We start from the raw sequence: 26,219 nt of genomic DNA on the forward strand, positions 1-26,219 counted from the left end.
TTTGCCCCTAACCAAACAGGTTATAATAATCTTTATTTTTATAAAGCGCAAACATATTCCGCAGCGCTTTACAGTTTGCACACATTTTTCATCACTGTCCCCAATGGGGTTCACAATCTAAATTCCCTATGTCTTTGGAGTGTGGGAGGAAACCGGAGTACCCGGAGAAAACCCACGCAAACACGAGGAGAACATACAAACTCCTTGCAGATGTTGTCCTTGGTGGGATTCGAACCCAGGACCCCAGCTAACCAGTGAGCCACCGTGCTGCCCTAGGTTGAGGTCACTTGGACAATAACAATGCTATGCTTGCATTATAGACCTCAAAAGAAATTGAATAATCTCTTTGGGAAATTCTGAGTTTTATAAGCATATTTTCCAGGCAATCAGTCTTTTTAATTAGGAAATTTAAATTTTAAAATACTTGGTGGGATTTGAAGAAGGTGATTTGAACATGCAAGCAAAAGAATAATACTGATTTAGAGGCCATTGCCCTTGAGAAAAGGGCTAAGATTCATCAAGAATACTGCCAAAAGCCAGTGTCTGGCTATTTATCATGTTTGCATCAGGTCTTAACAGCAAAGCGTGCTCTATCAAGTGCTAAAAAGTAAGACACTTTTCATGAAGGAATTGAAGAATTATGAGACTGGATCAGTCATTAAACTGTTCTTTTTTGGTTTATTAGCAACATCAGAACATTTTTAAATTTTGCTAACAAATGTCATTTTCAATGGGAGTTGCATAATTTTGATTGCATCTGTAGCTTTCTACCTGCTAGGGGGGAGATAATTTGAGCATGGGAGTAGCTTAACCAAGCTAATAAATATGAAGACAGATAGAATGCATAAAGACAGGATACAAAAGGCCCCATTACACATAACGATGTCCCAGCGATCCCACCAACGATCCGACATGGATGGGATCGCTGGGACATCGTTAGGCGGATCGCTGGTGAGCTATTACATAGACAGCCCCTCCAGCGATCAGGACAAGCGAGCAAGCTGGTTTCCAATGTAAACAGCGGGTATCTAAGAGCCGAGCTGCTCTTGGATACCCGCTGTTTACTCTGGAAACCAGCGTGCACACTGGTATCCAATGTAAACATCGGGTAACTAAGAGCCGCGCGACTCTTGGATACCCACTGTTTACCCTAGATACCAGCGTGCACTGGCATCTAGGGTAAACAGCGGTTATCTAAGAGTCGCGCGGCTCTTAGTTACCCGATGTTTATGTTGGAAACCAGTGTCCAGCGTCACTGATCGCTGGTCTCTCGCTGCCACACGCAGCAATGCGTGCTGGCCAGCGGGAGACCAACGATCAAAAAATGGCCTAGGACGATCGTGCACGAACAACGATACCCAGCAGGGGGGCCGGTCGCTGATCCCCGTCACACACAGTGATATCGCTAGTGAGATCGCTGATGTGTCACAAAATCAGTGATTTCGCTAGCGATCTCGCTGTGTGTGACGGGGTCCTAAAGCAACTAAAACCTCTTTTCCATAAAATATCAAGTGGCAAACTGTGATTACTGAGCAGCCTCATAGCACAAACCAAATTCTGTATCACAGGTATATAAATGTTTCACACAGAAATATGCCAACATTAATCTCCCAGCTTCATGCATCATTCAAGCAGCAGGCCAATCTGACTTCCACTGTGCTTAATATTATAAGAAATAGCTGGGAAACATGTTCTGTATTTAGATCACAGACCATTGACTAAACTTGATACGAATGTAGCAAATTCTGTGCTGTGAGAAATATTAGGTCTGTATAGGTTTTACGCCTCTAGATAAAAAGTTAAACTCTTAGGGCAACAAAAATCACAACATGTGTGATGTATCAAAAATGCAAAATTCCAAATATCAAACTTTTACGGAAAGTAAAACATGATGGAACTGGCATTTTGTTGTGGAGATGTTTGTATTAGATAAATTATGATTGGTATGTTATTGAAAGTAAAATGAATATCAGAAGTGTAGATTTAGTGGGATAATGAACTGATCAGCTAATCACTACAGGACCATCTTCTCAATTGAACTAAGAATCAAGTAATACATTATTGTATATCAGATAGAATAGGAGCCACTTTTGTAGAAGCCCCCAACTATGACACTAGCATGTCATGTGAATAGAGGTTGTCATAATGTCTTAATGCATTTTAATCTGTCTCTCAGCTGATGTTGACTTATGAAAGTCTTTATCAGACTGACTCAGAAATACCATAATTAAAAAATTGTGTGTCATGATCCAGGCCGTGTTTTGTATCCTGTCTCTCTTTCCCGGTCTGATCATGACAGTACCCTCCCCTCAATTAATGTCATGATTGAGGCCGGGATTTGTATCCTGTCTCTCTTTCCCGGTCTGATCATGTCAAGGTTTAACTTTTCTCTGCCTCATTCTGGCTTCAGGCTGGCTATTTGTCTCCATGGCATCCTGCAAGTGGTGTCAGTTACAGTTTTTGCCTACGGAGTGAGTAGCTGACTGTTAGGCATTGGATTCTGGGCGCTGCACAGCGGGAATCCCGAGCCTTGTCGTCAACAGTCTCCCATTCTTCTTCAGCCGCAGTGGAGCATGCTCAGCAGACTCCGCGATCCCGGCGTTCTGCTCACACCAGCAGTGTGGGCTCGGTTGCTGCTACCACCTCTGGTCCAGTTATGACAATGCAGCCTGGCCAGCAGCAAAAGACTCCAGAGTCTAAGTCCTTCTGTCGCTCCACTGAGCAAGCTCATGGGACGATCTCCCATTGGGGATCGGGAGTCACATGCTCAGGTCCTTCTCCAGTTCTGACTGGACCATCGGGGGGTCAGGAAGGTTCCGGAAGGACATGGCTATAAAAGGTTCGCATGGTCGCCCCGCCATGCGCTATGATAGACTCTGAGGCTATAGTGCTTAGTGTATGTGATGATGGATGAAAGAGCCTGGTGACTGATGCATTATATTTCCCCCTCCTTGGATATTACGTATGAGTTAGGGTTAGGAATCAGAGTCAGCACCATAGCTCTGACACTGCTTAGCACCGCAGTGTGTCTCCTCATCATCCACTAGCGCCCTGGGCATCGGCCAGTATAGACCTCCTGGACTACTGCTAACGCAGCATCTGCCAGAGCAGCACCGTGTGCCGTATGTGCGCTTTCCAGCACCGTTGACAGGCTGATTAGTGGCATCCGTCAGGGCAGACATTGCACCCGCTCCAAGCGGTGGTTCACATTACCATGACCTGTGACTTTAACAGGTTGTGGTTGTTCGCTGGCTGGCGCGAACTACGTGAAGTAACGGAGTTCGTTCCTGCTAGCACCAGGTTAGTGGTTACCAACCGGTGTCCGGCTTTCCCTTACACGCCTTCTCCTCATTGTTTAGCTGCAGTTGGTCACCTCTGCACGGTGGGCCCTGGGATGCGAATGCACCTCATATATTATTCCATCTTTTATTATTTGGTGCGTTCCGCCAGCCCGTAACACTGACTCCGTGTATACCCTGATTTGTCCTCCTGCTGTTGTTGACTTTGCTCGTGTCTGTTTTGTTCCCCTCTTCCTTCCTGACTCTGTGTTCCCCTTCTCATGTTTTGGACGCTCTTGTATTTGACTTGGCTTGGACCCTGATCTGCTATTTGTCTCTTATCTTTGGCATATCTGCTCCTGACTTGCTCCTGAGTGGTACTGACCTATTTGACTTGTTTCTGACTCTGAGTTTGTTTATTCCTTTGGTACTGTGCTACAGACTATTATCGACCCGACTTGTTTGACTATTCTGCTGCTACCTGCTGGTGGCCTCGCTGCTGCGTTGCAGGTCTGCTCTTGCTGTGTGCAGTCCTCCCTCCACTCTATTGCCATCTAGTGGAGCTTGCATCTACCTGCATAGCAGCAGCATGACATTATGTTTTCACTTGAAAGTTTTGGATTGTCTCTACTCAAAGCTCTGACATAAAGAAACACTCCCATCAAAGTTTTTATATACTTAATACATTGCAATCATCATATTATATAGCAGTGTGTACTTACAATTGCTCATTTTGCCCTGCTACACAATTAATTCTTCTGTTTCCCATTAGGTCTATGAAGTTAAGTGATTAAAAACTTGCTAGCTGAATCCTTCTAGGCTCTGTGTAGAACCAGAAGGTCAAATTTTCCTGCAAGACTCATGAAACACTGCAAACTTCCCTGGCAGAGGTGGAGGAAGTAGCAGCTGAGCTAAGTCAGGAATTGAAAAAGAGGGATGATTTATGCTGGGAAAAGAGACTTCCTGTTTCCACATAGAGCAGATAAAAGAGATGAATTAGCTGGATAGAAACTCAAGGGAGCAATTGTACATACACTGTGCTATATAATATGATGATTGCAATATATTAGGAGGATAAAAACTTTGATGGGAGTGCTTCTTTTGTAAAGATTTTCTGACAGACACTGAAACAGCAGTTCATTAAAAAAACCTACATGTTCTGCCATAATGAAAGGGCCAGAATCCCTAACAGATGTGAAAGGGTGATATCACTTATAGTTATAGTAGCAGTTATGTCTATTAAAATAGGAAAAGAAAGTTATTGAGTAGGGATGAGCGAGTGTCCTTGGTGATACGCGGATATCACGAATACCTGGGTGGTCGGTAGTGCTCAGCAGTTGATGAGCATTAGCCGATGCTCAAATTTGAAACTCGAATCTACCCCACGCATGTTTGGTACCTGTTACACAGCCAATAAGCATGCGTGGATTGCCAGAGAGACATTGTAATTCTGTAGCCATCTTGGTAGTGGCATTAATGTGATTGGCTGGCCGTCTGACATCATCAGGGGTTTTTAAAGGAGAGGCAATGCCATGCTCGGCACACTGACACCATTGCAAAGCTCAAGAACAGTTCTTATTGGAAAGAGAGAGTGCTTGTCTAGGGCTGTGTGTGCACAGTTAAGCGAATCAGAGTCCTCTAGCATTGATATTGGTGCTGATTGTGAACCATCTTACTAACAGCCCCTGTAGGCTAAATCTGTGCTTTGCTGTTTGTATCAGATACATTCTACATTTAGCCTAGGGATGGACAGTTGCAAGAGCAGGGAGAGTGGCAGAATACAGTGTCTAGGTAGGGCTTAGGGTTTGCAGTTTGTTACTAAATTTATATCTGCTGCACGTGACCAATATTTTTGGGGGAAGGGTGAAAAAATTTAGTGAGGAAGTGGGGATTCATTTCTGCACACCAAACCCGTAAGGTAAAATCAAAGTCTTTATTTCGGCATGTCAAGCCATGTTTAAAAGCATAGGAACACCTGATGCATTTCTGGCACTGTAAAAGCGCCCGTAGTCATAGGATACAACAAGGAAAATAACCTGGTAACATATAGCAAGGTAAGACCAATCATAGCAGTGATGATAATTGTATTAGTATACTCAGGGTGTGTACTAAGTCGACGTAACAGAGTTGCAGTGCAAAAACAGTGAAAATGTGCAATTCCTCCCACCTTGCCATGTGCAAAATAGCAAAGGACAGGGAGAATCTCGAGAACATAGGGGCACCCAGTATATGCAAGTAGAATTGGTAATTAAACATGAAAAAATTGTGGTTTAAAAGATACGAAAGAGATTTCATAACTAAGCATTTAAGATCATGAGAATAGTTACTGCATTTATTTAAGTACAGTACAAACACGGCACTCAAATTGGAGATATCGGTGCTCAAGTAGCGTATCCAGCCCATATATATAAGTGAAAAAGAACTTGGCACTCAAAAAATTATGCAGAAAAAAGTCCATTTATTGGCATCCAGTAGACATACAGTTAAAATTTTTCGGTCCCTAAGTTGACCTTCATCAGAACTGGTTCAGAGAAGAATTCAGAGGAAGATTCTATGTTCCACTCTGTGTAGTAATACTTCAATGGGATTGGATGCCTGAGTGATGATCATGGATCTGTGTGAAGCAGCGCATCTGGGCTGTGCGACTTCTGTCGCTCTGGATTAGCGCTGCAGAGTGGAACATAGAATCTTCTTCTGAATTTTTCACTGAACCAGTTCTGATGAAGGTCCACTTAGGGACTGAAAACGCTTAACTATATGTCTACTGGATGCCAATAAATGGACTTTTTTTCTGCATAATTTTTTGAGTGCCAAGTTCTTCTTCACTTTTATTTAAGTGACATCAAATGGCTCAAATTGCTAGTTGATGAAGAATAGTGGAATACAAATTAACAACATCGTATTTAGGAAACCTGAGCTTATTTTCCCAACAAAAGTGAAGTTAGAGTTATTCTTTAAATCACCAATAGCTTTGTATTGGAGGTTAAATTTTTATGATATTGAGAATTATTAGTACATTCATGCAATATTCTCAAGTCTCTTTCGACCAAGGTTGAAACAAATCGAGGGATGGAACCCTGGATTGAATAGGGTAATAAGAGGAATTTTGTGGAGTAACTCCAACATCTTTGTCCTAGATTAGAGTCAGATTACAATTGTGATCTTGCAGAGATGACAGAATTAAAGTAGTGTTATGTTCCTTGAAGGAAAAGGATCCGTAGTGAAAGAAAAACATGTTGCTTGCGTATTTGTTTTTGCAAAAAATGTCTTTTAACTGTTAAAAGTCTTGAACATTTGTTCACATCTTTAATCGTTTGGAAAAGATTGAAGTCTCTGCTTGGCAAAAATGTAAACCTTTTCTAAAAATGTCAATTTGTGCTTGAGATAATATGATTGATTGATGAAGTCCGAATCAAAACGCTGGAAGATTCATCCGGGGACTTCAGAGCCTTGTTCTCCTCTTGCTCGTGGGATATTGTTTCCATGAAAGGTCTTCTATTTCTCCTGCCCCTCTCCTACCTCTCCTACAGTTTTTGGCACAGAAACCATAGAATTGTGTCTCCTATCCATGTTGGAGAATGGACCAGAGTGTGAATTGTCCGTAGCATAATTGGAGCTGTAGCAAACTGAGGAAGAAAAATGGACTGATTTCTTATGTCTATTGCCAGATTGAATTTTGAAGGTGTTACTTGAAACAAGCATCTGAGCATTAGAAATTGCTCAGTTCAAGTAACGAGCCTTAGAGCATTTTAGTGCTCACACATCTCTATTGTTGAGTTAAAGGTACAGTTTCTATTTTCAAAGGGTGGCACTATTGTAACTACTTTTATGAATATGCTTGGATCAGGTATCTACTTTTATCTACTTACTATTGGGGCCAGATATCTGATACACATTTTGCAGATTCAATGTGGATTTTCCACACAGATCTCTATGCAGATTTCACATTGTGAATTTTTTCCACACCTAAAGTGACATGATGACAATCTGTATGGATTTTAAACACCTGTGTATGTAAATTCTCTGTGCCGATTTTTTTTTTATGGTCTTCACTCTTGCAATGCACAGGAGAAGCTTCACAAAAAAACAACAAAATTTGCAACAAAATTTGCATGCAATGTGTTTTGTTTCTGAGATGCTGCAGAAAAGCTGCAGAAATGCAGTGTATTCCCAGAGGAAAATCTGTAACTCTGCTTTCTTAAGAGTATGATCTATCAAAATATAAAGTAAATTAACATGATCGGTAAACGGTATGGCGATAAAAAAAAAAAATCAAAATGCCAGAATTACATTTGTTTGGCCATCTCAGCATTGCAATAAAATGCAATAAGTAGTAATCGAATCATCGTATCTGTCCCAAAATGGTATCAATAAAAATGTCAAAAACATTTTTTTTCCATTTTCCAGCACACTATGTGGTAGAATGAATTGTGTCACTCAATAGTACAACTTGTCTCACAAAAAACAAGCCCTCATACAGTGTGCTATATTGCCGGAAAAATAAAAAAGGTATGGCTCTTTAAAGAAGGGAAGGAAAAAGCAAAAACAAAAAATTGGATAATTATCCAGGGGTCAAGGTGTTAAAATCCTTGTAATAGCCATATAATAGTAGCACGAGCACACCCTGCAGGCTTTATTCTTCAGATGTTCATGATTAATCTACTAACTAAAAAAATAATGTCTCTAACATGTAATTAGCGTTAGGGTACCTACTTAATTCCTAAATGTGTAGACAGTTATCAAGCAGAACTTACAAGGCATTAAGTTCAACATTTCCACTAGTGACCACCTTAGTAACTCCATAACAACATAAGAAAAGAAGTGTTGTCATAGGGATTATGAAGCACCATGATGATGCTTAATAATTTAAATATAACTTTTTTGCGTAAAATAGACTTCAGCATGAATTACGTAGGAGCACTTTGTTAAAAATTACATTTAATTAGATAATGCTATGAAAGTATTTTTCTTAATGACTCTCCAGTTTGCAAAACCTAATATATGAAACATTTTTTTGTAGATAATTCTTAATTAATATAAGGGGTCCTGTGTTCAGAATCCTCATCTTTTGGTCAGAATATAAGTGGATACAAAGAGCATTTCACTCTAGAGGACCCATCCTGTATGACACAGACTGCCCAATGATGGGAATGAACTTGTGTGTGTCTGTCTGTGTGTGTGTGTGTGTATGGCCGGAGTCACACTAGCGAGGAATACGGACGAGTGAGAGGAGCTAAAAGCACGCATTACACACGGACAAATTATTCTCTATGGGGCAGCTTCCATCAGCCGTATATTTCTCGGACGTATTCTACAGTCCGTGCCAATCGCAGCATGCTGCGATTGTCAGCGTACTACGCCCATAATACGCCAATGCAAGTCTATGGGTGCGCAAAAAATACGGATTACACACGGCCCACACATGTGACTTGCGAGAAATACGCACCCGGTGTCTTTTAGAAAAGCCGGCAATTCAGTGCGCTATAGAGTAAACTCATACTGACAGGTTTAATAGAGATAGAAAGAATAGATATATACACATAGAATATACACTCACTGGCCACTTTATTAGGTACACCATGCTAGTAACGGGTTGGACCCCCTTTTGCCTTCAGAACTGCCTCAATTCTTCGTGGCAGAGATTCAACAAGGTGCTGGAAGCATTCCTCAGAGATTTTGGACCATATTGACATGATGGCATCACACAGTTGGCGCAGATTTGTCGGCTGCACATCCCTGATGCGAATCTCCCGTTCCACCACATCCCAAAGATGCTCTATTGGATTGAGATCTGGTGACTGAGGAGGCCATTTGAGTACAGTGAACTCATTGTCATGTTCAAGAAACCAATCTGAGATGATTCGAGCTTTATGACATGGCGCATTATCCTGCTGAAAGTAGCCATCAGATGTTGGGTACATTGTGGTCATAAAGGGATGGACATGGTCAGCAACAATACTCAGGTAGGCTGTGGCGTTGCAACGATGCTCAATTGGTGCCAAGGGGCCCAAAGAGTGGCAAGAAAAAATTCCCCACACCATGACACCACCACCACCAGCCTGAACCGTTGATACAAGGCAGGATGGATCCATGCTTTCATGTTGTTTACGCCAAATTCTGACCCTACCATCCGAATGTCGCAGCAGAAATCGAGACTCATCAGACCAGGCAACGTTTTTCCAATCTTCTACTGTCCAATTTCGATGAGCTTGTGCAAATTGTAGCCTCAGTTTCCTGTTCTTAGCTGAGAGGAGTGGTACCCAGTGTGGTCTTCTGCTGCTGTAGCCCATCTCCCTCAAAGTTCGACGCACTGTGCGTTCAGAGATGCTCTTCTGCCTACCTTGGTTGTAACGGGTGGCAATTTGAGTCACTGTTGCCTTTCTATCAGCTCGAACCAGTATGCCCATTCTCCTCTGACCTCTGGCATCAACAAGGCATTTCCGGCCACAGAACTGCCGCTCACTGGATTTTTTTTCTTTTTCGGACCATTCTCTGTAAACCCTAGAGATGGTTGTGCGTGAAAATCCCAGTAGATCAGCAGTTTCTGAAATACTCAGACCAGCCCTTCTGGCACCAACAATCATGCCACGTTCAAAGGCACTCAAATCACCTTTCTTCCCCATACTGATGCTCGGTTTGAACTGCAGGAGATTGTCTTGACCATGTCTACATGCCTAAATGCACTGAGTTGCCGCCATGTGATTGGCTGATTAGAAATTAAGTCTTAACACACAGTTGGACAGGTGTACCTAATAAAGTGGCCAGTGAGTGTATATATATATATATATATATATATACACACATGTCATTTTGACAAACATATATACACTCACTGGCCACTTTATTAGGTACACCTGTCCAACTGTGTGTTAAGACTTAATTTCTAATCAGCCAATCACATGGCGGCAACTCAGTGCATTTAGGCATGTAGACATGGTCAAGACAATCTCCTGCAGTTCAAACCGAGCATCAGTATGGGGAAGAAAGGTGATTTGAGTGCCTTTGAACGTGGCATGATTGTTGGTGCCAGAAGGGCTGGTGTGAGAATTTCAGAAACTGCTGATCTACTGGGATTTTCACGCACAACCATCTCTAGGGTTTACAGAGAATGGTCCGAAAAAGAAAAAAAATCCAGTGAGCGGCAGTTCTGTGGCCGGAAATGCCATGTTGATGCCAGAGGTCAGAGGAGAATGGGCAGAGTGGTTCGAGCTGATAGAAAGGCAACAGTGACTCAAATTGCCACCCGTTACAACCAAGGTAGGCAGAAGAGCATCTCTGAACGCACAGTGCGTCGAACTTTGAGGCAGATGGGCTACAGCAGCAGAAGACCACACTGGGTACCACTCCTCTCAGCTAAGAACAGGAAACTGAGGCTAAAATTTGCACAAGCTCATCGAAATTGGACAGTAGAAGATTGGAAAAACGTTGCCTGGTCTGATGAGTCTCGATTTCTGCTGCGACATTCGGATGGTAGGGTCAGAATTTGGCGTAAACAACATGAAAGCATGGATCCATCCTGCCTTGTATCAACGGTTCAGGCTGGTGGTGGTGGTGTCATGGTGTGGGGAATTTTTTCTGGGCACTCTTTGGGCCCCTTGGTACCAATTGAGCATCGTTGCAACGCCACAGCCTACCTGAGTATTGTTGCTGACCATGTCCATCCCTTTATGACCACAATGTACCCAACATCTGATGGCTACTTTCAGCAGGATAATGCGCCATGTCATAAAGCTCGAATCATCTCAGATTGGTTTCTTGAACATGACAATGAGTTTACTGTACTCAAATGGCCTCCTCAGTCACCAGATCTCAATCCAATAGAGCATCTTTGGGATGTGGTGGAACGGGAGATTCGCATCAGGGATGTGCAGCCAACAAATCTGCGCCAACTGTGTGATGCCATCATGTCAATATGGTCCAAAATCTCTGAGGAATGCTTCCAGCACCTTGTTGAATCTCTGCCACGAAGAATTGAGGCAGTTCTGAAGGAAAAAGGGGGTCCAACCCCTTACTAGCATGGTGTACCTAATAAAGTGGCCAGTGAGTGTATATTTATATTTCACAGAGTTCTTCATAGCAGAATAGCCGCTAATTAAATTGCCGGCTTCTATCAAATCCTTCCCCAACCCGACATGAAATGACACATGGTTTTCATTCAGTAAAGCATTTCATTTCATGTTTTTTTATATGTCCCTGACTAATAATTAGATGGGGGTTTGTGTGCAAAATTTGGGAGTTGTAGTTGTTATTTTAAGGGGTTAATTCGTTGTTAAAAAATGCGTGGGCTTCCCTTTGCCCTATATTGGTGGCGAGTGGGTTAATCTAACAAAGGGTTAATGTCACCATTCGATTGTAAGGTGACTGTCTCTCTGTGTCTCTGTGGTGTGGCTGAGCCTAGAATGTATGGACTCTTAGTGGTATATACATGTGAAAACATATGTGTATGTATGTACTCTGTACAAATGTATGCATGTATATGCTTTGTTATCTAAGCTGCATATGTAAGCATTCTCATGCATAAATTCTGGCAGCGCAGATGAGAATTTAGAAGTCTAAACATGTCACCAATCACAAAATGCTGCTTATTCATCTAGTGATTGGATTGTTTATGGTGGAACAAAAATCATTGTTCTCTGCAGCACATCTCATGGTGTAACCTGCAGATGTGCTGCTGATAACATGATACTTTATGGGGACAGAATGATGTACTAGTGATTCTTCTGTGCCCATCATGCTTTGTTAGCCTGTGTAAAGAGGCCGGGAAACAAGCACCGAACAACTTCAATATTTTGGATAATGCTCATTTAACAGCCTCCACTCAGTGCATTTAAAAGCAACCTAAATGTGTAAGTGTGATGGAGCAATGTGTGAGCATTTAGGGCCCTACTTTAAACTTTTGCCCAGGTCTCCACTTTGTCTAAAACCGACATTGCCTCCTTTCACTATGTTCATCCAATTTTTAGCTTCTCTTTATATAAACGTAAAAAAAAATCAGAAATGCAGGGAATATTTGTAGATATTTATATATACAAATCTTTGTAGAAACGTTCCATGTGCTCTTCCTAGGCAATATGTTTTTGGCTGGTATTGGAGATTAGTGCAGGAAGTAATTTTTTTTACTTTATTTAGTCACTAGCTGAAGAGCCCAGGGTTGCCCGTGCATAGTAAGGAACTATGGTTATTTATAGCAAATTATAATGATTATATATATAAAGCTGAGTGTAGAACCCCACCCACTCCACATAGCCACATTCACTATAATAACCCACATCATCCCGTCAGCCAGAGCTACCGGACTACTGCTCCTAATATCCCACATGGTCCCATCAGCCAGAGCCACCAGACTACTACCCCTAATATCCCACATCATCCCGTCAAAGCCACCGAACTACTACCCCAAATATCCCACATCATTCCATCAGAGCCACCGGACTACTACCCCTAATATCCCACATCATCCCATCAGAGCCACCGGACTACTACCCCTAATATCCCACATCATCCCATCAGCCTGGGGTCAGAATCAGAGCGCTGAGTGGAATGGTCCTAACTTCCATACCGGAGATCCCTGTAAGAGAGGCCTGGCATCAGAACCAGAGCGCTGAGTGGATTTGCCCTCACTTCCATACCAATGATCCCTTTAATAGAAGCCTGGGGTCAGTATCAGAGCACTGAGGGATTTGCTCTAACTTCCATAGCGGAGATCTCTTTAAGAGGGAAGATGTGCCTATGGGATGGAGGATGTGTGATGTGTATGTGGGCAGGGAGGGGGTGATTAATCTCTGTCATGTACTCTGCTCCTTTCTGAGGGGCAGACACTGGCTGGGAGCTTATGTTCCCCGAGATGCTAGATTTCTCCCACCCGTTCAGTGTCTTCTGAGGTGTTGTGGAGTGGGAAAACTGTTGCTCATAGCAAACAGTCACAGCTCAGCTTCTTTTAAACAGCTCTGGTGAAATGAAAGATGCTTAGTGATTGGTTGCAAGGAAAACTGGTGCTCATATCAACCAATCACAGCTCAGCTTCTTTTAAACAGCTCTTTTGAAATGAAAGATGCTTCGTGATTGGTTGGTGATACACACATACATTCAATTTTATATAGATAGATAGTGTATTTTGGCATACTTGTATTTACTGTTTGTGTGATTCAGTGGTAAGAATTGACTTTTGAAGAAGTGTCTTAGGCTCTGTTCACACATAAATGTTTTTGTGTTTGAAATTCCTTGAATGGAATAGAAAAATGCAATTTATTTAGAATATGGATGAAAACAGGAAAAGAAGGTCCCCACTGTCCATTTTTAAAACAGAAAAAATTATAGCATGCTGGCTACAAATTTCCCTTATTTATTTACTAAGTAATCGTAGAATGGATACAACCCTTTGTGGCCTAACTAAGCATACACCAGGTAGCCCCTATTGCCTTCTTGGCCCTACCACGATTTCTATATTTATTTTGTCATATTATTTTAAATTATTCTAATTTGTTTTAATATGCAAGAGAATCTTTTTTTTTATTGAACTTACTACTTTTTACATTTCTAACATTTGGGATATTAGAAGAGATAAGGGAACTGTTAATTTGTATTATCTAGTAACCTTAAATTATAATTTTGTTTATTCTAAAAAAATCTAATTTAATTGCTCTAAGGCTGCTGTTATAATTATAACATCAGCTTTTGATCAATTAAAGTAGATTCTTTAGAATAAACAGAATGGGACAGACTAGAAGGCCTCTGTAATGTAAAGTGCTGTGGAATATGTTGGCACTATAGAAATAAATAATATTATTATTATTATTATTATTATTATTATTATTAATAAGGCCTTTTGTGAGGTCATGCAAGATGTACTGTATTAAGCCAATAATTAAATAAATAACTGATTATTAGTTACATCGCTATCTGTGGAGGAAATAACTCATTATCCAATTGCGCTTGTAATTTAACTATTCTAGGATATTTTGTAAGAGAAAGTGCTATTGTTGAGCTGTTTCTAGAAACAACTGCTGGAGTTGTGTGTACAGCTATGAGCTGTTATATGAGATCTGACTATATTGGCAACAGAAGAGATGTGAAACTAATTTCTTCTCTTTTATTGTAGGGATGCAGATCTACTTTTACTAGACACACAAAGAGTTCCAGCATTTGAAGTTGGCTGGTTAGTATTTGATATAACAGTAACCAGTAACCACTGGGTCATTAATCCACAGAACAATCTGGGTTTACAACTGTGTGCTGAAACATCTGATGGTAAGTTGCTCTATTTACAACCAGTAAAAGTGCTATATTGATTATAAGGGTATTGCGTTGTTTTTATCCTTAAGACGTGGTACAGATATTCAAAAAGAGCTCTAAAAGTGAACCTGGAAATTATAGGCCAGTAAGTTTAACCTCTATTGTTGGTAAAATATTTGAAGGAATTCTGAGGGATGTTATTCTGGATTATCTCAATGAGAATAACTGTTTTACTCCATATCAGCATGGGTTTATGAGGAATCGCTCCTGTCAAACTAATCTAATCAGTTTTTATGACGAGGTAAGCCATTGACTGGACCAAGGTGAGTCATTGGACATCGTATATCTTGATTTTTCCAAAGCGTTTGATACCGTGCCACACAAGAGGTTGGTACACAAAATGAGAATGCTGGGTCTGGGAGAAATGTGTGTAAATGGGAAAGTAACTGGCTTAGAGATAGAAAGCAGAGGGTGGTTACAAATGGTATATTCTCTAACTGGGTCACTGTGACCAGTGGGGTACCGCAGGGGTCGGTGTTGGGAACTATTCTCTTCAGCATATTTATGGAGAAGGACTTGGGGATCCTAGTTAATGATAAACTTACCTGGAGCAGCCAGTGACAGTTAGCGGCTGCCAAGGCAAACAGGATCAGGGGGTGCATTAAAAGAGGTCTGTATACACATGATGAGAGCATTATACTGCCTCTGTACAAATCCCTGATTAGACCACACATGGAGTACTGTGTACAGTTTTGGACACCGATGCGCAGGAAGGATATAATGAAAAAAGAGCAATTACAAAGGAGGGCAACAAAATTTATAAAGGGAATGGGGGAACTACAATACCCAGAGAGATTAGCAAAATTAGGATTATTTAGTCTAGAAAAAGACGATTGAGGGGCGATCTAATAACCATGTATAATTATATAAACGGACAATACAAATATCTCTCCAAGGATCTGTTTATACCAAGGAAGGTGATGGTCACAAGGGGACATTCTCTGCGTCTGGAGGAGAGAAGGTTTTTCCACCAACATAGAAGAGGATACTTTACTGTTAGGGCAGTGAGAATCTGGAATTCCTTGCCTGAGGAGGTGGTGATGGTGAACTCAGTCGAGGGGTTCAAGAGAGGCCTGGATGTCTTCCTATATGGGCTTTTTTATTTACTGCTATTTTTTATAGTCTTTCCAAGAAGGTGGTGCTCACAGTGTAGTTATCCACAGCAGCCTAAAGGCATGCCTTCATAATATTCTGCAACCATGCTTCTTTGGAAAAAATGTAAATTTTAGCGCTAAATAAAAATGCTCATACCTCTGGAACCATATAGCAAAATAAAAACAATTGTGTAGGTTTGTCTGCAAAAATCTGTATTTAATACAGCAAGCAACCTAAACTGCTTTGATTAATCTCACAGTACCTGCACAAAATTTGAATGAAATGTGATCAAACGTCATAAAACTATATCAAAACACAAGCCAAAATACAGTTTTGTTTCTATAGTCATATGAAAAAAATATAAATAAAATAATATATAGATAACTTGCTGAAGAGCCCGGCATTGCCCGGGCATAGTAACTAACTGTGGTTAGTTATAACAAATTATAATTATCCTCCATCCCATGGTCCAGTGCCCATATTCCCATCATACATATCCTCCATCCCATAGTCCTGTGCCCATATACCCATCATACATATCCGCCATTCCACAGTCCAGTGCCCATATACCCATCATACATATCCGCCATCCTATAGTCTAGTGCCCATATACTCATCACACATCCTCCGTCCCATAGTCCCATGCCCATATACCCATCATACATATCCTCCATCCCATCGTCCCGTGCCCATATACCTATCACACATCCTCCATCCCATAGTTCCGTGCCCATATACCAATTATGACATCTTTGCCATGGCAACCCCATTATGACATAACTGTCACCTTTGCAACCCATTATGACATCAGCTTTGCCATGGCAACCATTATGACATCATGGGGCAAGGCTTGATACACACACTATGACATAACTGTCACCTTTGCAACCCATTATGACATCAGCGTCGCCATGGCAACCATATATATAAATCTGAGTGTATAGCCCCGCCCACTCTGCATAGCCACATTCACCATAATATCCCACATCATCCCATCAGCCAGAGCTACCAGACTACTACCCCTAATATCCCACATCATCCCACCAGCCAGAGCTACTGGACTACTACCCCTAATATCCCACATCATCCAGTCAGCCAGAGCCACCAGACTACTACCTCTAATATCCCACATCATTCCGTCAGCCAGAGCCAATGGACTACTACCCCTAATACCCCACATCATCCCGTCAGAGCCAGTAAAAGTAGAATAGTGAAATTGCACAGAAACATGGTTCACTAAAATCCCAGGTTTTCTACTGATCAGGCTGATATTCTCACTTATCTGCCACCATAAATATCACAGTCATGCTTTTCACCAATGGACAGGCACAAACCTTATACAATAGTACAGTAGAGAAACCTTCACACACATTTTCATGCACTGTCAACTTGTAATTTGTCTGGCTGAGTTGCTCATGGATGTACAGCATCTGTATGTAGTATAGTATCATATTTAATGGGTTGCTATGGGAAAAGCATTACATGTTATATGGGTATATTCAGGTGAATTATGGAGAAAGTAGCACTTTAAAAAAACTCACAGCATCAGAGCACAGTAACACATCAATAATGCATAAAAGTGTCTGTGAGAAAATATTAAATCCACATGACATTTAATATGTGCACTTTCCTACATTCATGTGTGTCACTTAATGATACCACACGGGAGGGGGATTCATTTCTGTCATGCACTCACTGCTCCTTTCTGGGGGACAGATGATGGCTGGAGCTTATGTTGCCAGGGATGCTAGATTTCTCCCACCATGTCAGTGTCTGCTGAGGTGTTGTCAAGTGGGAAAAATTGTGCATAGCAACCAATCACAGCTCAGCTACTTTTAACCAGCTCTGGTGAAATGAGATATGCTTAGTAATTGGTTGCAAGGAAAACTGGTGGTCATAGCAACCAAATGACATTTAATATGTGCACTTTCCTACATTCATGTGTGTCACTTAATGATACCACACGGGAGGGGGGATTCATTTCTGTCATGTACTCACTGCTCCTTTCTGGGGGACAGACGATGGCTGGAGCTTATGTTGCCGGGGATGCTAGATTTCTCCCACCATGTCAGTGTCTGCTGAGGTGTTGTCAAGTGGGAAAACTTGCGCATAGCAACCAATCACAGCTCAGCTACTTTTAACCAGCTCTGGTGAAATGATAGATGCTTAGTAGTTGGTTGCAAGGAAAACTAGTGGTCATAGCAGCCAATCACAGCTTAGCTTCTTTTGAACAGCTCTGGTGAAATGAAAGATGCTTCATGATTGGTTGGTGATACACACACACACACACACATTGATTTTTATCTATAGAGATGAACTATAACTTTAATTGTATTATGACTTGTTTTTTTAGCTGTAGTTTTCATTTACGTATGGTGTTTATATCTTATTGGGAAAAGATAGTTAAGCTTAAAAAATGCAATATGTTGATTTTACATTTTATTGTAATTGTATCAACTTATGCAATAAAGTTAAATTGTCATTATACCTTATGAGAATGTAGTGAAAACTGAAATATAAAAGCAAATTGCTGTTTAACCACACTAAAAAGACAGAATAAGAAGTGATCAAATTGTTATACAGTATGTTCTCCAAAATGATACCAGTGAAAACTGCAGTTTCTCCCACAGAAAACAAACCCTAACAAAAATTGAAAATATGGCAACACAGAAATAAAGTAATGAAATTAATGTTCTTGAGTAGAGATAGTAAAATAGTACAGTTGCATGAAAAAATGTTTGCTCCTTTCCTGATTTCCTATTCTTTTGCATGTTTGTCACACTTAAATGTTTCAGATCACCAAACAAATTTAAATAGTGCACAAAGAAAACACAAGTAAACACAAAATGCCTTTTTTAAATGAAGGTCTTTATTATTAATGGAAAAAGAAATCCAAACCTACTGGGCCTTGGGTGAAAAATTGATTGTCCACCTATCTTAAAACATAAATTAACTGTGCTCGATCACATCTTTGGGTAGCTGAGTTAAAATTTCCTATCCACACGCAGGCCTGATTACTGCAACACCTGTTCTCAGTCAAGAAATTATTTAAATAGGACCTGACTTACAAAGTGAAGTAGGGCAAAAGTTCCTCAAAAGCTAGACATCATACCGCAATCCAGAGAAATTCTGGAGCAAATGAGAATCAAAGTAACTGAGATCTATAAGTGTGGAAAAGGTTATAAAGCCATTTCTAAAGCTTTTGGACTTCAGATAACCACAGTGAGAGGCATTATCCACAAATGGCGAAAACATGAAACACTGGTGAACCTTCCCAGGAGTAGCCAGTTGACCAAAATTTCATCAAGACATCAGAGATAACTCATCCAAGAGGTTAAAAAGAACTCACAACAACTTCCAAAGAACGGCAGGCCTCAATTGCCTCAGTTAAGATCAATGTTCATGACTCCACCATAAGAAAAAGACTGGGCAAAAATGGCCAGAATGCAGAGTCCCAAGATGAAAACCACTGCTGAGCAATAAGAACATTAGGGCTCATCTCGTTTTTGCCAAAAAACATCTTGATGATCCCCAAGACATTTGTGGACTGACAAGACAAAAGTTGAACTTTTTGCAAGCTGTATATCATATTACATCAGGCATTGAAGTAGCACAACTTTTCAGAAAAGGAACATCATACCAACATTATAATATGGTGGTGGTAGAGTGATGGTCTGGGGCTGTTTTGTTTCTTCAGGGCCTGGAAGACTTGATGTGGTTAATGGAACCATGAATTCTGCTGTCTATCAAAAAAATACTGAAGGAGAATATCTGTCCATCTGTTTGTGACCTTAAGTTGAAGTGCACTTGATTTATGCAGCAGGAGAATTATCCATAACACACCAGCAAGTCCACCTCTGAATCGCTTAAGAAAAGCAAAATTAAGACTTTGGAGTGGCCTAATCTGATTTAGATGCTTTGTTATGACCTTAAAAAGGTGGTTTATGCCCAGGAAAACCCTCCAATGTGGGTAAATTACTATAGTTCTGCAAAGATGAGTGGGTCAAAATTCCTCCAGGGTGTTGTAAAAGACTCATTGTCAGTTATTGCAAACACTTGATTGCAGTTGTTGCTGCTTAGGGTGGCCCAACCAGTTATTAGGCTTAGAGGGCAATCAATTTTTCATACAGGGCCCTGTAGATTTGGATTATTTTTACCTTATATAAAGACCGTTATTTAAAAACTACGTTTTGTGTTTACTTGTGTTATCTTTGTCCAATGTTTACATTCTTTGGTGAAACATTTAAGTGTGACAAACATGCAAAAAAATAGGAAATCAGGAAGGGGCAAACAGTTTTTCACACAACTATATGAGCTCAAAAGTATTTAAAATACATTATTTATAGTAACACACTATATATGTATGCAAAATAATGAACAGAACAAGTTTTAAAAAGAGAAAGAGCAATAGCGATTGTTGTTTTTTGTGCTTCTTCTCTTGAAAGAGTCAACACAAGTTAAAATTTGACAAAAAATGAAAGTTTTAGAAATATAAAAAACAAGTTTAAAATAATCTTTTTGTTAGTAAGGTTAAAGATGACTGCATACTTGACTGCATAAACCAATTGATTATTAATAGAGATTATTGTGTCGATCTGCTTAGGTTCAAGTTTAAATTGAATTTCCTGACATTTGCAGGTTCACGTTGTTACAGGCTGGCAGATGCACCAAATAAAAATAAGATGGTAATAAGATGCGTTCGCAGCCTGGGGTCCACCATGCAGAGATGATAACTGCTCCTCGGTATTGGCGGACACAGAATGGCGGTATTGCACTGAACACACGTGGGTTAAATGCCACCCAGTGTGTAGTAGCAACAGGATCTGTTGCTTCACAGAGCCATGGAACCGCAGAACACAGATGTCGTACCCTGTTGACTGTCACAGGGCACAGCTGAGTCAGCGCTAGTGTTCAGTCACAAGACTCTGCCCCAAGGACGCGGGGTAAGAGCCTCTCTAGACCCACTAAGTGCACGGCGTGGCACCTGCAAATGCCACTAATAGAGCTGGCTACTGTGGAGTGCAGACCAAGTGCACAGTGGCGTACGGGCAAAGCCACTACTCGGCGCTGAAGCTAGTCCCTGACTCTGCCTCTTACCTGCACTAACAACCTAGGCACTAACTGGCAAGTCTGAACAACACATGTGTACCAAGGGTAGAGGTTTCATATTGAGTAATTCACCAGAGACATTCATACGTACATACAACTTTCACTACCGTGTGGCCGTGCAAACCTTTTATAACTACAGCATTTCAGGACCTTGCTGATGGCCCAATCCGAGCTGCTTGAGGACCTGAGCATGTGAAATCTGATCACCAATGAGTGGTCGTCTCACAGGCATACTCAGATGGAGAAAAGCAGGACTCACCGCTGACTAATGCTGGCTGCTTTAGCTGAACCTGGGGCGGCACCAGCAACCAGATGCATAGCATTAGCCGGAGCAAGATGCTGGGACCGATGTCTCTGCTGAGCAGGAACCTCTGTGGCTGAAGAAGAATGGGAGACCGCAGAGGACATGGCTTGACATTCCCCCTGTGCAGTGGCGGGAATTCGACACCTAACACACGTGAACTCAAATACTTTCAGATTCAATTTTCAGTTCGCAAAAAACTGTAAACATCCCATACTTCTGAAGTATCAGATAGGTGGCTAATATTTTTTTTTAAGTGGCTGTGTGGTGCTAGTCTTATGGTCAGCAGGGACCTTTCTCTCTCTCTCACCCTCTCTTTCCTAAAGCTCTTTTGATCAGTCGAGTCCTCTCTCTTTTTTGTAGTGTATAAGCTCATATGGCCAGCGGGGTCCTCTCTCTCTCCTACAGAGTGTAAGCTCTTATTGTCAGCGATGTCCTCTCTCTCTCCTACAGAGTGTAAGCTCTTAGTGTCAGCGATGTCCTCTCTCTCCTATACAGTCTTAGTTCCTATGGCCAGATGTGTCCTCTCTCTATTCTGCAGTGTATAAGCTGCTATGGTCAGCAGTGCCATGTCTGTCCTATAAATTGTAAGTTCTTATGTCAGTGGGGTCCTCTCTCTCTTTCTCAGTATAAGCTCTTGTGGTCAGAGGGGTCCTCTATATCCCCTTTTAAAGTGTAAACTCATATTATTAGTGAGGTTTTCTTTCTCTCCACATGTATTTTTCAATCAATTACAAATTTTAATTTCAGGTGAGTTAATTGGGCGCCAGTCAAAATTTAGAGAAAATTCAGTGAATCCAGCAAATTTGAAGTCTGCCCATCTTTATTATGTTTTTCACATATGACTGAGTAGTTGAATACAATATTAATGACTGATTAAGTTCAAATGTTTTATTCTGTCTATTTTTATTATAATTTTTTAGACTTCGAATACTTCTTTTACAATGGGTATGGAAAGTATTCAGACCCCTTTAAATTTTTCACTCTTTGTTTCATTGCAGCCATTTGGAAAATCAAAAAAGTTCATTTTTTTCTCATGAATGTACACTCTGCACCCCATCTTGACTAAAAAAGACAGAAATGTAGAAATTTTTTGCAAATTTAATAAAAAAAGAAAAACTGAAATATCACATGGTCATAAGTGTTCAGACACTGCTCAGTATTGAGAAGCACAGCACCCTTTTGAGCTAGTACAGCCATGGGAATGATGCAACAAGTTTTTCGCACATAGATCGGGGGATCCTCTGCCATTCTTCCTTGCAGATCCTCTCAAGTTCCGTCAGGTTGGATGGTGAATGTTGGCTCACAGACATTTTCAGGTCTTTCCAGACATGCTCAATTTTGTTTAGGTCAGAGCTCTGGCTGGGCCAGTCAAGAATGGTCACAGAGTTGTTCTAAAGCCAATAATTTTTTATTTTAGCTGTGTGCTTAGGATCATTGTCTTGTTGGAAGTTGAACCTTTGGCCAAGTCTGAGGTCCAGAGGTTTTCATCCAGGATATCTCTGTATAAAAACACACCCATAGCATGATGCTGTTTCACTGTTCTGATTGTATTGGGCGGGTGATGAACAGTGCCTGGTTTTCTCCACACATAACGCATAGAATTATCACCAAAAAGGTCTATCTTCATCTCATCAGACAAGAGAATTTTATTTCTCATAGTCTGGGAGTTCGTCATGTGTTTTTTAGCAAACTATATGATGGCTTTCATATGTTTTGCACTGAAGAGAGGGTTCCATCAGACCACTGCCATAAAGGCCCGACTGGTGGAGGGCTGCAGTGATAGTTGATTTTGAGGAACTTTCTCCCATCTCCTTACTCCATCTGTGGAGCTCAGCCACAGAGATCTTGGGATTCTTCTTTACCGCTCTCACCAAGGCTCTTCTCCCACGATTGGTCAGTGTGGCTGGACGGCCAGGTATAGGAAGACTTCTGGTGATCCCAAGCTTCTTCCTTTTAAGGATTATGAAGGCCACTGTGCCCTTAGGAACCTTGAGTACAGCAGAAATTCTTTTGTAACCTTGGTCAGATCTGTGCCTTGCCACAATTCTATCTCTGAGCTCCTTGGTCAGTTCCTTTGACCTTATGATTCTCATTTGGTCTGACATGCACTGTGAGCTGTGAGGTCTTATATAGAGAGATGTCTGCCTTTCCAAATCAAGTCCTATCAGTTTAATTAAACACAGCTAGACTCCAGTAAAGAAGTAGAATCATCTCAAGGAGCATCACAAGGTTCTGGACAGCATGCGACTTAAATATGAGTGTCTGAGCAAAGCGTCTGAATACTTATGGCCATGTGATATTTCAATTTTTCTTTAATAAATTTGCAAAAATTTCTATATTTCTTTTTTCATTCAAGATGGGGTGCAGAGTATACATTAATGAGAAAAAAATAACTTTTCTGAATTTACAAAATGGCTGCAATGAAACAAAGAGTGAAAAATTTAAAGGGATCTGAATACTTTAGGTACCCACTGTATGTCCTTTAATGATTCCTGATTTTTGTGCATTGCCTTCTGTAAATTATCAACTTTTACTACTGTTTTATTAGGACAATTTTTTTACCCTATGATATAAAAAGTTGAATCATAGCATAAGTTTTATAAAACTGCTGTTGTTTAAAGTACCTCTATGGTGGGCTTCTATGAGATGTTGTATGTTGCTTTGCTATTACTCTGAACACTCTGAATTCTCCTCTAGAAGCAGTGCTTGTACTGGAGAAGACCTCTATACTACAGGTGCTTCTCACAAAATTACAATATCATCAAAAAGTTAATTTATTTCAGTTCTTCAATACAAAAAGTGAAACTCGTATATTATATAGTGTGATTACAAACAGAGTGATCTATTTCAAGTGTTAATGTTGATGATTATGGCTCACAGCCAATGAAAACCCAAAAGTCATCATCTCAGTAAATTAGAATAATTAACCAAAAACACCTGCAAAGGCTTCCTAAGTGCTTAAAAAGGTCCTTTAGTCTGTTTTAGTAGACTCCACAATCATGGGGAAGACTGCTGACTTGACAGATGTCCAGAAGGTAGTTATTAACACACTCCAGAATGAGGGTAAGCCACAAAAGGTCATTGCTAAATAAGCTGGCTGCTCACAGAGTGCTGTATCCAATCATTAATGGAAAGTTGAGTGGAAGAAAAAGTGTGATAGAAAAAGGTGCACAAGCAACCGGGATAATCACAGCCTTGAAAGGATTGTTAAGAAAAGGTCATTCAAAAATTTTGGGGAAATTTTCCCATGAGTGGACTGCTGCTGGAGTCATTGCTTCAAGAGGCACCACATACAGACGTATCCAGGACATGGGCTACAAGTGGCGCATTCCTTGTGTCAAGCCACTCATGACCAATAGACAACGCCAGAAGTGTCTTACCTGGGACAAGGAGAAAAAGAATGGACTGTTGCTCAGTGGTCCAAGGTGTTGCTTTCATATGAAAGTAAATTTTGCATTTCATTTGGAAATCAAGGTCCTAGAGTCTGGAGGAAGATTGGAATGGCACACAATCCAAGCTGCTTGAGGTCTAGTGTGAAGTTTCTACAATCAGTGAGAACTTGGGGAGCCATGTCATCTGCTGATGTAGGTCAACTGTGTTTTATCAAGACCAAAGTCAATGCTGCCATCTGCCAAGAAATTTTAGAGCACTTCATGCTTTCCTCTGCTGACAAGCCCTGCTCTATGTATCAGAGGCGATTGGACAAGTGCAGCTTCTATTCTCCTATGGAGACTTTTGAAGTAAGTAAAAAGTAAAAAAAAAGTTTTAAAAAAATAATAAAATATAAAGGTTCAAATCACCCCCCCATTCAAAATAAAATAATAAAAAATCAAACTAAACACATATTTGGTATGGCTGTGTTCAGAATCACCCAATATATCAAAATATAAAAAGAAGTAATCCAGTTGGTAAACGGCGTAGGGAAAAAAAAATTGAAAAGCCAGAATTACATTTTTCTGGTCGCTGCAAAATTGCAATAAAATGCAATAATGGGTGATCAAGAGATCGTATCTACACCAAAATGGAATCAATAAAAATGTCAGATCGGAGCACAAGAAAGAAGCCCTCGCCCGGCCCCAGATCATGAAAAATGGCGACGCTACGGGTCTCGGAAAATGGCAACTTTTTTTTTACAAACTTTGGATTTTTTTTCAGCACTTAGATAAAAAAAGAACCTAGACATGTTTGGTATCTATGAACTCATAATGACCTGGAGAATCATAATGGCAGGTCAGTTTTAGCAGTTAATGAACCTACTAAAAAAGCCCAACGAAAAACAAGTGTGGGATTTCACTTTTTTTTGCAATTTCACCACACTTGGAATTTTTGTTCCTGTTTTCTATTACATGACATGGTAAAATGAATGCTGTCATTCAAAAGTACAACTTGTCCCGCAAAAAAAACATCCTCACATGGCAATTTTGACCAAAAAATAAAAAAGTTATGGCTCTGGGAAGAAGGGGAGCAAAAAATGAAAATGCTAAACCAAAAATACCCCGGTCGTTAAGGGGTTAATCCAGTGCTCACTGTAAATAATAATAAACAAAAATATAATCATGTATTTGATGGTATTCTACTTTATAATTATTATTATTATTATTATTATTAGTAGTAGTAGTTTGGTGTAAGGTATTTAGGAGGGTCCCCTTCATTTCCAGCAGAAATGTCAACACTTTGATACCTTACACTTAGGCTATGTGCACACGTATGCAGAAAATTTCTGCATGAAAACCGGACCCCTTCCCAGAAAACGTGCGGTTTTTTTGCATAAAAAATGCACGTTTTTTTCCAGAGCGGCCCAAGTCTCATAGAAAATAGCTAGAATTGAGGATTTTTCCTCGAAATTAATCAGCATGCTGCGTTTTTTACCGCGATGCATTTTTTTCGTGGAAAAAAATGCATCAATGTGCACAAAAAGTGCAAAATTCATTAAAATGAAATTGCGATTTTTAAACATTTTTGCCGGTAAAACGCTTAAAAAATGCAAAAAAAATGCTTACGTGTGCACACTTAGGGAAAACACATGGAAAATAACGCACATTTTCTGGGAAGGAATCCGGTTTTCATGCAGAAATTTTCTGTATACGTGTGCACATAGCCTAACAGAAGTATTGGCAGGTTTAAGTTATTATAACATTATC

At 40.5% G+C, this 26,219-nt stretch overlaps 1 protein-coding gene across 1 annotated transcript in view; it reads left to right on the top strand.

Moving 5' to 3' along the window:
• BMP5 (bone morphogenetic protein 5) overlaps window positions 1-26,219 on the top strand; it is a 513,844-nt gene that overhangs the window by 286,090 nt on the left and 201,535 nt on the right. Inside the window, exon 3 of the mRNA XM_073589135.1 lies at window positions 14,377-14,525. Coding sequence (XP_073445236.1) covers window positions 14,377-14,525 — 149 coding nt within the window. The remainder of the gene's footprint in view (window positions 1-14,376; window positions 14,526-26,219) is intronic.

The sequence above is a fragment of the Dendrobates tinctorius genome, unplaced genomic scaffold, assembly GCF_039654945.1.
Source record: "Dendrobates tinctorius isolate UK_male_01 unplaced genomic scaffold, ASM3965494v1 ptg000107l, whole genome shotgun sequence".
Classification (NCBI taxonomy): domain Eukaryota; kingdom Metazoa; phylum Chordata; class Amphibia; order Anura; family Dendrobatidae; genus Dendrobates; species Dendrobates tinctorius.